This window comes from Drosophila willistoni (assembly GCF_018902025.1).
Source record: "Drosophila willistoni isolate 14030-0811.24 chromosome 2R unlocalized genomic scaffold, UCI_dwil_1.1 Seg200, whole genome shotgun sequence".
In the NCBI taxonomy this organism is placed as follows: Eukaryota; Metazoa; Arthropoda; class Insecta; order Diptera; family Drosophilidae; genus Drosophila; species Drosophila willistoni.
This window is the reverse complement of record NW_025814051.1, coordinates 6,348,125-6,364,376: the sequence shown is the minus strand read 5'-3', so window position 1 is coordinate 6,364,376 and position 16,252 is coordinate 6,348,125. Positions and strand designations below refer to the sequence as shown.

The window sequence follows — 16,252 nt, the reverse complement described above, 5'->3', positions numbered from 1 at the left end:
CTATATTTATCAGATCGCTCACATTTCATCGGTGGTGGTGGTTGTAGTGGTGATGAAATTGCTGGCGAAGTCCTTTTGTGTATTCTTCTGAATTTTGGCTTACTATTCTCCAATGGGGATGACGCTTTCACTCTATTTTCCCTAGCTGCAATGGTAGTAAATTGATGTGAAGTAGTGCTAGCTTTCTCTGGTCCGCTTCTTACTTCATTAACTGAACTATCTGGGGTTTGGTTCTGTCGATTACTCAGAATGCCTTTGCCATCACCTACAGTTTCATTGATATGACCGCCAGGTGGCGTTTGAAATTCACTGTCTTCATGTTGCAGCATATCCTGTATGAGCTCCTCAGACAAGGGTATTAGACGTTGCCTCTTATTATCGTTCATTAAATCCTTGGCCATTATGTTAGTGTTATTGTTTGTGAGTTGAATTTCAAATCTATTTAAATTTTTTTTATTGTATTTGGGGGCCGAAAGGTTTTGTATATTTTTGGGAGTTTTGTTTTTGATAAGTGAGAGATATTTGATCGATTGACTTAAATATCACATGACTTTGGGTGTTGAAAATTTAAAACCAATTTCAAAAACAATTGCAATTTTTGTTTTCACAATACTCTATTCGCCAAAAAATTAGTAAAGCTATTAGACTAGTATTTAGAAATACTTTATAATAGCTCGAAAACTCACAAATTAATGTTTATGCCTAAAATATATTAATCAGGTTCGTTTTTAGTTTAAATTTTGACATCGTCCATTTTAAGACGACTTATTTAATCACATATAATGATTTGAGTATTAAGAAAGAGCTTCAGAATCGTAATTAAAATTCTGCCAAATTTCTGTTGAACAGTCAATCAAAATTCAATTTATTTAAGTTACTTTTTCGAAAACTGTTAAATTAAAAAAATTACTTTCAAATAAACCAGAGTTTATGTTAGCACATCAAACATAAACATTGAAAATACCATCAGCCATGGCCATCTACTTGAAGAAATGTTGCTTTTTCTTATCCCTGCGAACGGGCATCATTTTGCTTGCCATTTTTCTCATTTGTCAGGGAATGGGAGCTGTTATATATTCGGCATTCTCGGACTTAAATTTATGCCTTCGCCTTCTGACTTTATGGTTCTTGGCTGCTGGTTTTAATATTATGACTGGGTTTTTCCTATTCATAGCTACATTTCGGGTAAGACAATCGAATATTATAGAATTTTGAACATAACATAAAATATTTACAGGATAGACACAGAATATTGCCAGTGGCAATAGTACTTAAATTGACTGGCTTAATTATTGAAATGTTTTTTCATTTATTTATTGCAAGTACTGGATTTGTGGCACAAAATTTTGTCATTTATTCCATGTTCTCCATTTGCGGTGAGTTTTAAGATTAAAAAAAAAACCAAAAAACCAATATTCTTTTAAGTAGTTTACACTAAATATAGTATATAGGTCAGCCAAAGTTTTCTTCGAATGCAAATTTTTATCTTTTATTTATCTTTATCCGATTTTAATTCAAGTCCATTTTTTCCCTACTTTAGTGTCGTAAAATCGGCTCTCCCAAAAGAACCAAAAAATACATATAAAATTCACAATTTCAATTAGCTTCAAATCGGGTGTTTGGGGCTAAATTAAAATTTTGTGGTGTGCAGTTAATCTTAGTGTTGCTAGATCTACAAATTCTTTAAAGAGTTCACAGTTCTATCTGTAAAATTAAAGATTTCAGCACAAATGTATTTGCCCGGCCCATGTTTAAGGTTCTTCATCTGAATACAATAACCAACATATTATTCAAAAAATTATTTCATTAAGTTACTTAGAAGCCGAGGAAATCAGAACTAAAGTGCCAAAATTGTAAACATTACGATTAAATGCAAAAGTGTAAATTCATAATTAAACTGAGTAAATATTTACTTAAGTCATACTTGTTAAAGTTTTGTTTAAGTAAAAAGTTTGGCTATTAATATACTATATTGTTTTATTAGAAAACCGTATTTAAATAAATAATCTTTGTTTTAGAAAACTAAATATAATAAATTTACCGACATTCATAATCAATAAAACAAAGTTTAGTTAATTCAATGTTAAATTTTGAAATTAAATATGTTGTCCTAGTTTATTGCTTACTTACACAAAACTTGGTTTTAAAATTGATAAACTTTCATTATATTTATGTACATTAACTTAACGATATTTTTTATACTTTTTCCCCTTTTTTTGCCCACTTTAGTTACAATATTTTCAGTAACCATGATCTTTTCCTACTTTCAACAAGAGGAATCGGATGGATAATTTCCCGCTGCTCCATTAACCCAAAGATGGAAATTGATAGTGTGACTTGAAAAAGAAGGCTAAAACGGTAGTTCCAAGACTCTTTTCTTTTCCTTTTTTTGATTTGGCTTAAATAATCACAGCATGTAGCATTTGCCATGTGTGTGCGAGTGTGTGTGTTTACGATTAAATGCAAAATTTATTAGGCAAACGTTGCGCAATCTATTCAGACACACACACACACACACACACACACACACACAGATATATAGGAAAATAAGTCTAATAGCGTAAATGTATATGTATTTGTATGAACCTATAAATCGTGTGGCAATTGTCACCAGGCTCAGGCATTGAGCTCTCGTTTAATTATCGCCTTGCGCCTTGCGCCTGGCTGGAGAGTTAAGCTCTACATGCGTGCTAATTGACTTCAAAACTGAAACGAAAAACCAAAATTGTATACTTGGACCAACTTTGTTCAATTGATAACAACAACGATGAAAACGCATGCTGAGCCAAATGAAAATTATGTTGCAATGTAACCAAAAAAAAAAAATAAATAAATACAACGACAACAACAACAAAAATTGTGCCCGCTGGCTTTACTTTGTGGTCACTGAACCTTAATTAATTTCGTTGATTAATTGAAAGTAAGCTTGGATTTCTTTTACCCATTTTTCTTGCACATTTTCAATACCCTGACCATGTGTGGGGCATATTCAAAAGGCATTGATGAAGAGATTTTCTTCATTTTTGTGCCTTATTCGCTAAAATTCCTAGATTTATAGGTTTTTTTTTGTAAATTTTTAGTTCTTTATTCACAAACATTTTTCTATCAATATCTGAATAGTTTTTTTTAGTCATTTGTAGTTTAGTTTCTTGTTGTAAAATCTTTCTTTAGTAGGAATTTTTTTTATATTCTTGACTGGAGTGCCATAGCAGCAGGTAAATCTGCTTAAAATGTTCATTGAAGTGATAATAAAAAAAAAATGTAGTTGCCACTTGTTAACAAGATTTTTTTTCATCATTAAGAAAATAATGAAATGAAGAAATAAAAAACGAAAATCAATTTTGGTTAAAGATTTTACTTACTTATTTCTCAAAGTGAAAGGTTTAAAGCCCCCATAGATTTCCCAGGGTATACACCTTTCGATATATCCGAAGTCCCTGGGTTTATTTTTTGGCAATGCCAAAGTTGAAGGCAAAATATAAAATTATTTCCCATTCGATTCGGTAGTATGTTGAGGGCGTAGCCAAAAGGGCCAACCCTTTAACATAATTTTTATTCCTCTTTTTTTTTGATATTCGATTATAAATTCCAAAATGAAAATATTGTATGATCTTTTTTTTTTTGGCTAAAGGGCAACATACATACCTACATGTATATGTATATGTGTACAGAGTAGGCGGCACTTGAGCTTAAGCTTCGAGCTCAATTACCCGAAGAAGTAATGACTGTGCGGGATTTAAAAGTTATTGATTTTGTCTTGTGGTATAAACTATTAAATCAATACTAAATTTTGACTTAAATGACTTATCAATTATATGGGGAATATTTTGAACAAATAATTCAGCAAAAACTCACGTATCTGATCAATTAACCTGGGTTAAAAACGATATTTCTATACTTAGTTAGTTCAGGAGTAATGGGATGTTCGAAAACGGAACCAAAACAAAATTGGCTTTGAAGACAATTGCCAAATCCCACTCCCCTATTTTCTCTTGCCGTTCGTGTACTAATTCAAAATTTTTTAACTTGAGAAACACAAAAAGTTTGTAGCTGAAGTCTTTGGACTATTCAAACGACTCAAAAAGTTTGTAGCTTAAGTCATTGGTTCATACAAAAGACTTAAGCAACAAACTATTTGAAAACATTCAAAAGACTTCAGCAACAAACTTTTTTTTTGGTCTCTTCTAATGACTTAAACAACAAACTTTTTTTTGGTCTCTTCTAATGACTTAGGCAACAAACCTTTTTTTTTCGTCAATTCAAATGACGTAACCTACAAACTTTTCAAAATTTACATAATATTTACTTTTATTACTAGAAATTGTAATAAGTTCTCAAATGTTTGAAATTTTCTTTGATTAAGTATGACACATATTATCAAAACACCTAAAAATTCTAACAAAGTTATTATTATGAGAATGATTTACCAAAATATTTACTATTTTACCTTGACATAAATAAAAACATGTTAACACAACCTATTATCTTTGTTTTGCATAATACATTTTTTAACAATTATTGAATTATATATTTTTGTTAAACATCTTCATGGTAAGATGATGTTCCCATATTAGATGCCAGTCAAACTAACAAAAAATCGTTAACCTTGCTCATGCGTCTATGCAATCGCAAAGTTTGCCATAAAACCATTGAATACGAATTGTCTTTGGCTTAATAATGCAATTGCAAGTCAATTTTTGTGCTGCTGATCGTTGATTAAATCGATTTCATAAAATCTTACGATAAATGTCCATCCAAAAACATATTTTATTGCTTATAACTGCAAAGCGACATTAAATGCTAAAATAATATACCAGAAAACAGAAAACCCAAAAACGAAAACCAACTGAAAACGCAACGGAATTGTCTTCATTTTCTACATTTAATGGTATTTCATTGCATTTTTGATGCAACTTGAACGAACGATACCAAAAAAAAAAAAAAGTAAAAAGAAAAAAAATACATAAAGTCGAGAGACAAAATCCTTGGCCTCCACTACGATCTTCAGGTTTTATTTGTGGTTTCTGTGATTCTTTTTGGATTTCTGAGTCTGGTTTGGACATTTAAAATATGACCACATGTCAATGCAAGTGCCCTACGCCCATTTTTATATATGCCAAAAGTTGAAACGGAAGGTAAGGTTTACATTTACTTCGATCGCTTCACAATCTCCGGCGTAAATTCAATTTGAAGGTAAAATCGAAACCAACTGCTGCTTTTTTTTGTACATTTTTCTGAGGGGGCTTTCACTTGACCCGCCTTGGCGCTGCGTAAATAAATTTTATCGCTCCGTTGACACGTGCGCGTAATATTTCATTAAAGTTGAGAGAAAAAAAAAATGTATGAAAAATAAAATCAGAGGGAAAAATATAATTGCAATGACTTCAAGTTGAAGGAGAGTAGCATAAACAAATCGGCATTTGGCTTTGTCGTTTCGTTTTCAATTTTCGGCCAAGTTAGTGCATTTTATTTTGGTTTATTTTTGTATCCATACTTTCCCGTCCCTCAACTCATTTTGTAACTGGGGGCTACCTGTTGTCGCTGTTGCTGTTTTGTTTAGCCATTCACTTGCCGATAGTATTGCCGTCTTTCTGACTTTGATGCTGACTACAGCTGCCAATTACATAAATTCGGATTTTAGGCCCCTACATTTGGCAGGTTGACTATTCCTTATCATTTATTAGGTGTTTCGTATTGAAGAATTGAGAAACCAATTTAGAAAACTTATGAATTAGATGATCGACATTTTCTTGAACTACTCATATAAATAATTTAGATGGTTTTGACACAAAATCATTTAAGTTTTTTTAACTCCTTGTCGAATACACTCTACTGAATACTTAGAACAAAAGTGGAACTGCTTAAAAAAATTTTAAAATAATTTCTAGAGCTTTGAAATGTCAAAGACGGATTTGAATGTTTCTTAGTGTAATTTCCGGTTTGTTCATTTTCTCTTTTTTTGATCCTGCGAGACAATAATGTAAAACATTTAAAAACTTTGACAAAAACTCTTGTGAAGCAATAATAGTCAATAAATTGGCTTAGTTACTATTCATTAAGGCATGATATTTTTTATGATCTACATATCTCTATATCTATTTCTCTATATCTACTGTAAAAACAAAAATTTGTATATTCTCTCAAATAAAATTATTCGAAATATCATTTGACTAGGAAGATAATGAATATGACGTTGTAAAACAAATTCTAATAAACGAATAATTTTTTAGTCTAGTTTAAATTATATTTTATTTAATTTATAATTTGTTTAATATAGACTAGTGTTGGGTTGCTCATGAGTGAGTGAACAAAAAAGAGTTGTTCCTTAAACTGAGCAACTGAACATGTTCCTCTCGAATTGTTCTTTATTACTCACTTGCTCTTTTTTGCTCACTTGTTCTTTATTGCTCACTTGTTCTTTTTTGCTCACTTGCTCACTATTGTTAACTTGCTCTTTTTGCTCACATGCTCTTTTGCTCAGCTGTTTTTCAACACTCACTAGCTTTGAGCTGTTCATGAACAGTGAGTAACTGAGCAATGTGAATGAGCAACTGAGCAAAGTGAGCGAGTCGACTCACTTCGAAAAAAAGAACAAGTGAACATGTTCACCAAATTGAGCAATGTTTACCCAACACTAATATAGACAGTTTTCATTAATAATTGTGGTAAGTTTATTAAAAATTGTAAAAAAAACTCCACGATTAAAAATCAAGCTATGTTTTGGCCGACGAGCCAACTCCTTAGCCGTTAAGAACCAGGACGAATTGAAGCATGTGGATAAGCATTAGAAAAAACTCAAACATTTTCCTATGTGTTTTTTTACTATGCCAAAGAAAATCCAAAAAAATAAAATAATAACACATGATATGATCAAACGGCGGGTAACCATTCATGCCTAAAATGAATCGCTGGGTTTTGACTTATGCTTTTATTTTTCAATTTTCATAACATAAACAGACAGACACAATCCAATGTTTTGTTTCATATTTCTACAAACTTCATTTGCAGTGATAAACTTTTTGTAAGTGCAAAAGGTTGAAGTTGCGTCAAATTGAATATTTAAAAAAAAAACACCAGCAATTATAAAAATCTAATACCAGACTTTAGCTGTAAAACGCGATTATTTTCATGTACATTTTAGTAATGTAAAAAAAGAGAACTAAATTCCTTAATTCTCATCAGCTATTAAATGAAAAAAACGTGTCTGATCTCACCTTGACTCCGACGCCCACTCTACATAACACCATGATCTACGCCTTATTGTGCATAATTTTTAAAAGCTGCAAAGAACGTAAACATAAACATATGTAACTAGTATTATATGGTGGGCCATTACAATGAACGCTTTAGCTAATGACCCAAGAAGGCACTCAAGGAGGGAGCCACCGACCGCCACACAGTTCCAATGAGATCGTAAAACTTAACCAACCACTGAGGATCGCCACTATACGACGACGACGACAAAGAGCAGAAAACTACTGTGGGGATGATGCACAACTACAAGTGGCTGGTCGGGTCCAGTTTGGTCTGGTCATTAGGAGTAGTAAAGTGTAGATACATACCTCCCTACCTGCCTACCTACCTGCCTTTCTCCCTCCCACTCCGGCAAGTGAGTGATGCTGATGCTTGCAATCATTTGGGCTGTGTGTCTGTGTGTCGGCAAAAATGGGGCGTCACTTAGGCCAAAGTTAATTTCCATAATGCACTTACAACAGGTACAGGTATCCCTCAGGTTGGTTCACTCTGCAAATATACAAATAAGTATAAAGAGGAGATACAGAGAGAAAAAATGTTTCGATATTGAATCATTCACCAAGATAGATAGAGAGCATTTTAGACGAGCTATCAATTTTTTTCAGAAACTAATTTATAGAATTTGAATTACAATTAAACTTTAACTTTATTTCAAAATCCAAATATTTATTTAAAGTTTATAACCATGTTCAAAACAAAGAAATATTTTTTTATATTTTGGGACTTATAATTATTATCACAAATTTATTTCACAACCCAATTGTTTACTTTTAAACCCATTAAAATATCTATTCAACAGAATATAAAAGAAATATGTACCTATGTAGGTATATTATTAAAATGTTTTTATATATAACACCTTTATATAGATATTTTTATATTATACAATTTTAGTTTCATTAAGTTTGAAACTTTTCAAAATTTATACTTTAAATATAAAAAACAAAAATACATACATAGCTTTCTAAAAATATTTAAAACCTTTTGTGAATGAAACTCTTTAAATATTATGGGAATTAATTTGAAGAAAAATGTTGATGAAAAAAACTATATAATTAATTAATAATTATAAGCTCTTTAAATGTAGTCAAATAAAGCAAATTAATATAATAATTTAAAGGTATACAATAAACATAATATAATTAATTAACAATTATGAACACTTTTTATATAAATAAAGTATAATAAAGCCAATTAAACATAAATAAAACATGCATTAATAGAAATTTTAAAAATTCCATAAATGACCAATGTTTAAAGAATTAAAACGTTAGATTTAAATTAATTACAAACATTTTTAAGCAGTTTTTACTGCCAATAAAAGAATCTATAAATATATATTATATGTGAACACTTTTTTCTCTCACTGGGCCATCTCTAATCTTCTGATGCTTCTGATGACCAGACTTAGGCTTCACTTGTTCCTGGTCAACTAAGCAAATTTAATGGCTCAACAATTGGCCTGGCCCCGCTCTGGTCGCTCGCTCTTTGGCTTTGGGAACATGAGTATGATTTATTGTGGTTTATATGAGGATGAGAAGAACATCCGAGGAGGAGCAAGACTTTAGCCACTGCCATTTCGACTGTATTTCGTGATGCCAATTCTGTGGTGTGGATCATTTTTCTTTTTGCCCACTGGCATTGAATGGATGTGTTTTTGTTTTTTTGCTGTTTCACTCATATATTCTTCAAGATATAAATATATTTAATATTATTTAAGCTCTCACATGATGCACCTGATTTTTACATCAGCATGGAAAAGATTTGTTAATTTGGTTTGAGAAGAAGGCAAATGACTTTAACTTTGCATGTTGAGGGGAAGTGGAAGTGTTTAAGCTATTAAGGCAACCAAAAGCCCACACGCCCTCTACTTGCCCCAGACTCTGCTTCGTTTCCTATTTTTCCAGTTTTATGCGGCATTTTCTTTTGTCAATTTCCAGTGATGAGGCTTTAAGTGCCTAAGCGGCAACAGTTGCAGCCGCAGTGCTTAGCCAAGAAAAAAGATGAGATTTATGTTAACTCCAAGTGTCATTTTAAGTTAATGGGTTATACTCCCTTCTGTCCAGATTTACCTGCGAACTCAAAAGACCCCGTCCCTTGCCGCTCGCTTTGCTCGGTGTCTTTCTCTCTCTCTGCTTTGAATTCCGCGTGCAGGTGAATTTTTGCCTTTGGCTTTTTTTAAGCAAATTTACGACTTTGGATTTTAAATTGGTTTATGGCAATTTCCTTGGCACCCACACACACACACAGACAAATATACGCTAGCAGACATAAATATGGGATTTTTTTAAGCGTTTTTCTTATCCGTTGCCTTATAAATCATAAAAAATATATATATTTACTTAAATTCAGGCAATTTGTGGTATTTTTTAATCATCATCATAATTAAAGGAACATTTCAGTGACTATATAAGAGACAGAGAAATAAAGAAAACCTAACTAGGCCATGAAGATAAAAATAGCTTAAGAAGGAGAGAAATGGAATTGTCTTCAAGCTTGTCTATTAAAGCTATAGAGCTCGCTGTTTAATACTCAAAAAGATCCTTTCTCCTTTTAAATTGACAGATAATTGCAACCTTCTATGGGTAATGGAGGTGTAAGCCCATTCTCTGAAAAACCAGACATTCCATAAGTATTTGTGCTCGTGATTCGGACGGGAGGGAGGTGGACAGTCTCCTTCTTGTTTTCGCCCATAACAAGCTTAACGTCCGCTATCATCCACTTTCAAAAATCTGGAAATTAATTAATTTAGAAATTCATCCTGACCCTAATAGGAAGAGATATGCGCGATTTAGAGTCTAAAATAAAAACTAAATTCAAAATTAATCACTATTTCTTTAGAAATTTGAATTTAAGGGGGTTTTAACAAAGGCATCCCCCATCTCGTCGTTATGAAATTGGAAACCAAAAATTAAAATTTTTTCTTAACCTAGACACTTTTTTGAATCGCTGGTAGTAAAATTGGTGAAAAAACATGAAGATTTGTTTACTTGTTCTTTTATATTGAATTTTGGTGAATCTAGAAATGACAGATAAAACTTTGAGGTCGGTTAGAAATTTGAATTCAAATTAGGAATTAATTATGGGCAGCACTTGAGCACAGTGTTGCCAGCATGATTACACTCACTCTGACAGCTTGAAACAATGTGACCAGACTTTCTGCATCATTTGACACAGATGACAAACACAAAGTAGGTGACAAATTCAGAAACTTTGACACTTCCTCAATAAAATTTACTGCTCAACGTTTTCTTTTCTTTTTTTAGGACTGCTACATTTTCCGTGCATCTAAATCGCAATGCCTGTTTTATGTGTCCGCAATTGAAACAAGAGACGAGGCAAATTTATTTCTGAGTAAATCGTTTAAATTTTATAGAAATTTGTAAGTTTTTTTCTTTGTGGATTCGTTAAACGATGAAACGCCAAAACGGTATGGAAAGATTGCCATCAGCCATAGGATCGACAGCGACTCCATTGCCATTGCAAGCAGCCGATGAATCAGGATTCGGAAAAATGGTAGGACCAGTTGGAGCAATTGGTGGCCCTGTTGGCGGAGTGGCATCGACCGTTTTATATGTAGATGTTGTGAAGAATATGCCCAAACCGGAGGCAGTGGTTCCAGCACGTCCGACTGCACAGTCGTCTCCAGAGTTTAGCATATTCCAAGAGGATTTCCCAGCCTTGCCAGGCACTGCCACTGTTGGCAACAGCGCAAGGATTACGACGAACTCATCGCAAGAGTCCAGTATCGTTCCAGACAATTGGACGGATATAATTAGCAGCGATGATGAAGATGCCAATAATCATATTGCGGCTATTGACAATAATGACGAAACTGGCGACACTGAGAATCATGATACTGACGATAATGATAATGACAATGACGACGAAACCGACGACGATGAAGACGACGACGACGATGATGATGACGACGACGATGATGATGATGACGATGATGTGGAAGATATGGCTAGTGATACGCCAGCTAGTGCATCCACTGCATCGCCTTTATCATCGGAAGATAATAAATCGGTGACTAGTCTTGAATCCAGTTCCGGTTCGAATATGAGTCTCAAACAAGTCACCTCGAACCCAAACACCAATATGGTAGTCAATGAAGACCAGGAAAAGGAAATAGCCGTGTCCGTAATAACCAATCAGAGCAACAAAAATTCACCAGAATCCACCCCACCGCCACCGCCTTCATCACCGGCGAGCGCAAGTGAAGCCCTGCCCCAGTTGTATGATATTTCGCCTCATGTTGGACGACGTTATGCCGTTAGTCAAATCTTTGACAAGCAATTCATCAATGTGGGCGTACGACAAAGAGCCCTCAATGGCATGGCTAAACGACCTTCGATCGGATCATTTGCCACTTGTCCTGCCCCACCGGGATTCGAATCGGCAAAAATGTATGCACGTCTGCGTACCAATGATGAAGGTATGCCTTTGGGCGGTGTTAAGCTGGATAAGATGCCGCCGCCACCACCACCTGACAGCGCATCCTCATCATCAACCGACGCCTCCTCCTCGTCGGCATCGTCTTCGGCCTTCTCCTCATCGATGTTGGATAGTTTTGGCCTCTTGGGTCTGGCAACAACCCTGGGCTATGCCAGTCAAAATCCAAACATGTTTGGGGATGATGCCTATCGTCTGAATATCGATAAGCATTGCTGTGCCAGCTCAGCATCATCCTTTAACTTGCATTCGGCTTTTGCTGGACCATTGCTAGGTGGACGTTGTCCACCGCACGAAACAACAAACGATGTGCCTAATAATTATCGTTTTACCGATCGCTTGACTCTGCAGCAGCCAAAAATCCATCAGATGCAGGTTGAACTTCTATTCTTCTTCTTCTATACCTATCCAGGCGATATGATGCAAATGTTGGCTGCCGCCGAATTGGCGGAACGTAATTGGCGTTATCATAAATACGAAAGACTTTGGCTAAAACGTCAGCCGGATAATCCAAATTATATATATCGTGGACAACAAGAAGCTGGCGAATATAACTATTTCAATATGGTCCAATGGAAGGTATTGCCACGTCATTTCAATTTGGATCCCGAACATATAGAACGTACCATCACCAAGACAGAATTATTGGAACAATATGGCTATCATCCGCAAATGAGGTGGGCAATTCCATCCATACGTTTTAGTTTCGTAAATTAGCTACTAATTCCACCTCTCTCTCTCTCTCTCTCTCTCTCTCTCTTATTCTCTATCTCTCTCTCTTTCTCTCTGTCTCTTTTTACTAATCACTATTAATGCAATTTTTCTTTACAGTTTTTACTAATTTGCCATTCCACTATGCCAATCTTGAATACCAGATCGATTGAAAACCAGACCAAAAAAAACATTTCGTATTGTATACGATATATTTTTTATTGGTTTTTAGAATGGCCAACCCAAAAATAATGCAATGAACCATCTCAATATTATTTTTGGTTGCCATCAAATCGGTAGAAAGATTGTTGCCAAATTTCTTATACAAGGGTTGGTCTCTCTTATCTGTAATTTTTAAATAACAAAAAAATTTATATAAATTTGTTATCTGGTAGGAGAAATTAGCATTTGCAAAAATCATATGTTCTATACAATATTTAATAGGTGTATAATCAGAAAAATAATGTATAACGAAAAACTATGTACAATGTATATGTAATATATATAATATGTACCTTCAAAAATTCCATTAAAAACATGTACTTCAATTGAAAATCTCGAAAAATGCGCGTTTGTAAAATTTTGTTTGTTGGGTAAAATCCTTAGAATTTGGGGAGATAATTATAATGTCTGGATCGAATATTACATAGCTAACCAACATATTTCAGTTAATTAACATATTTTGTAATCTTTATTTTAGAAAACACTTATTCGGTGTAGCTCCAGTTAAAGAAAATTCTCTGTGTCCAATGACTTCTCGTTTACTGACGAGATTGTATACACCGGCTTCTTCGTGTGTTTTGCTCATTGATCGAAATTGAATTGGAATTGGACATAAATAAAACAAGATCAATCAATTGATTTATTTTGACATGTTGCAACGCTGCGGCGCTCCAGCTTCAACTTCAACACGCTCCCCGCCTGCTGCTGTGTGACCAGTTTTTGTTGCTTCTACTGTTCCACTGGCCTCCTCCACCATATGCAATTGGGGTCTCCTGCCTCCCTACCTCTCGGTTCCTCTCACTATCTCTTCGTCTCTCTTTCTTTGGCTATGTCATTTGTTTTGTCACTGGGGAGATTGGAGTCTTGATCTGGTGGAACAGGGGCTATTGTTTCGATTTTGGTATGGTTAATGATGATTTGCTGATTAATTTTTATATATACAGTTGACATTGGTCACTAATGAGAATTTTAATCCCATTCTATTAAGGTTGAAGGTCATTTGACAACTGGTAGAGACATATGTTCATAGGTTAAGAGCTAGAGGATTATAATTCTAATTACAAGGAGTAGTGGATTACTGTTCACCCCTGCGGAATGGTTATACACGTAAATTTATCTTATAGTCTGTAAAGTGAAGAAGACTTGCTTTCAACTTTAAGCATTAAAAAACCATTCAAGTCCTTGTTAATCAATTTACTTAATAGATTTTCATACATTTTTCAGAAAATTCCATTCATAAGAATGTCTTCTCCACAATCACAGATACATATATCTAGGAAGCAAATCTATAATCCATAACAGATTCTGGGAGCTTTAACCTCTTGTCATAACCATGCAAATTTCACCTGTGACAAAAGATTTTTGTTTTCACGTATCCGTGGGGTGGGGAGGAAAAGTAAAGAGGAAATTGCATATTTTGTCATAAGTCAGAAAAGTCTATTAAATATGTGCATGCCATAGATGCAAAATGCAAAATTGATATGTATATAGAGATCAGTTTCTCTGACAGAGTTATGGACATATCAAATACCCAGCAAGATATACAAAAAATAACACATTATGTGATTTCTTATCATGCAAACTAGGGAAATTTTTTAAAATGAATAATAATTTAGCTATTTTCCCCCAATTGGTTGCATATGACTTGCACATCTAAATTAGCTCATTATATAAAGACTATCTTATTTGTGAATCCTTTTTGTATGTTCTTATAAATGAATATAGTTACAAATATTTTTCATTTTTTGTTTTGAATAGATTTGTCACAATCCAAATTGAGGCCCGTTTTTCGATCTCGATTTAATAGTAACTTTATATATAAGTATATATAGATAAATATAAGTATATTTTTAAAGTTTGAAACTTAGTAAAGTTAATGCATATGGAAACTTCTAAAATTTGTATAAGTTATTCTATTTCTGATTGATTAAAACGTTTAAACAAAACTTTTGTTTACCTGTTCAAGGACGAATTTCTCCAATAAGTTTATACAACCAAATTCAAAATTAAAAAAAAAAACTTGTTTGTCCTCAATTTATGACAATTAATATCTCCAAAGTTTTTCAATATTTTTTAGGACAATCAACTTAATACTAAACAGTATTTGGTGAATACAGAATACACATCCAGTACTACATTTTAAATCATTTTAATAATTTTCTAAATGCTTTTTTGGGTTTAAATTTTCTCATTTATTATTATTTTGTTTGCAAAACTTCATTTTTAGCATTAAGTGCTCATGAACAAATTATTTATCTTTCTTTTATATAATTATTCTTGTTTTTTTTTTGCAATTATTTTTAAGAAAAAACTCTACATTTTAAATGTGTATCCTAGCATAAAATAGAAAATAAAGCCAAAGGCTTGGAATATATTCGTATATACACTTTTAAAACATTATTCGAGATAAATTCAAATTGTGTTTAACGTTTTTTCTAAAACGCTTACTTATATACTATAAAGATAAGTAATATATTTTCTCTCTTTATTCTTTATTTAAAATCTGTCCAGAGAACGATTATTGAATTTGATAATACATTAACATAAGGGAGAAATAGTATACATATGTATGTGATAATGCAATAAACAATTAATAAATTTGATCGGACAATAAGTAATATATGGATTTTAAGTTTTAGCAACTGTAGTAACTAAATTTGTTGTTAAGCCATTTTCTGAAAAGTATAAATTAAAAGTTTATATTAATTTTTTTTTTTTGTGTATAATTATAATAATGCGTTTAATGTTACATTGGAGTCCAATAAAGCAAATGAACAGCTCTGAAAATTCATTATCTGACTAAGGCAAATTTAAAATTGCTCGAAACTCTTTTATTACAATTAAGCTGATTGATTGGCCAAATCGATTTTTTAGGTTTTTGGAATGCGAATTTGTTTCGGCGGCATACGTAAAAATCTGCTGCAATCCCATGTGCTTTTCGTACGAGAGAGTAGGGTACTCAATTTAGTCTCCAGAGCATAGACAACTGAGTGCAGGTCGTGGGGCTTAGATGCCCTAGCGACCACCACCACCATCCCACCCACCTCAACCAACCGAATCGCCCCATGGCACAAACAAAAAAACAAACAGTATTCATAACAAAAACGAAAAAAATTCGAATTGCAATTGCATTTTTTTGCATCAATAAAAATCAAATAATACTGCAAGAAAAAAAAACCTCATACTCAACTGGGGGATCAATCACATTTATGCTAATAAACTTACATAATATGACTGCGATAGGAAATCGAGGGAGGAGAGGGGACTGAAAAAAAGCTGATGTTGTGGAGCTGCATTTGGAGTATGCCATGACAAATTCAATTCAAATTTAGTTGCAGTTTTTCTACATATTTTTTTTGTGTAAATGTTTTGACAAATTTGTCAAAGGCCTTAGATAAGATTGAGAGGGAAAGACAGACATGGGGACAGACACAAATAAAAAGACAGAAGGAAAGAAAGAATGAATGATATACATATGTATCAATCTATAAGATATTTTTCTATCTACAGGCAATTTCTTGCGATAGTTGATGATGGAGGGTGGTGGGAGGGCGGAGAATGTCAGCTACATGGCAATTGATGTGGCAATTTCTTGTTTTTGTTTATT

General features: G+C 33.3%; 2 protein-coding genes and 1 long non-coding RNA gene across 3 annotated transcripts; 2 read left to right on the top strand and 1 right to left on the bottom strand.

Annotated features, from left to right (window-relative positions):
- The first annotated feature begins 803 nt into the window (after positions 1 to 803).
- LOC124460377 lies at positions 804 to 2,679 on the top strand. The gene is made up of 3 exons (XM_047011009.1): positions 804 to 1,185; positions 1,238 to 1,376; positions 2,230 to 2,679. The coding sequence occupies exons 1-3, from the start codon at positions 973 to 975 to the stop codon at positions 2,289 to 2,291; spliced, it is 414 nt and encodes a 137-aa protein (XP_046866965.1). The 5' UTR covers positions 804 to 972; the 3' UTR covers positions 2,292 to 2,679.
- A 6,248-nt stretch (positions 2,680 to 8,927) lies between these two features.
- LOC124460384 lies at positions 8,928 to 10,298 on the bottom strand. The gene is made up of 3 exons (XR_006954300.1): positions 9,597 to 10,298; positions 9,327 to 9,515; positions 8,928 to 9,240 (listed from the first exon to the last, which is right to left on the bottom strand). It is a non-coding gene; the product is annotated as an uncharacterized LOC124460384 (long non-coding RNA).
- A 165-nt stretch (positions 10,299 to 10,463) lies between these two features.
- Positions 10,464 to 12,988, top strand: LOC6643625 (histone-lysine N-methyltransferase SETD1B). Its single transcript, XM_023176443.2, has 2 exons — positions 10,464 to 12,389; positions 12,544 to 12,988. Exons 1-2 carry the CDS (start codon positions 10,669 to 10,671, stop codon positions 12,551 to 12,553), a joined length of 1,731 nt encoding a protein of 576 aa, XP_023032211.1. The 5' UTR covers positions 10,464 to 10,668; the 3' UTR covers positions 12,554 to 12,988.
- The last annotated feature ends 3,264 nt before the right edge of the window (positions 12,989 to 16,252 follow it).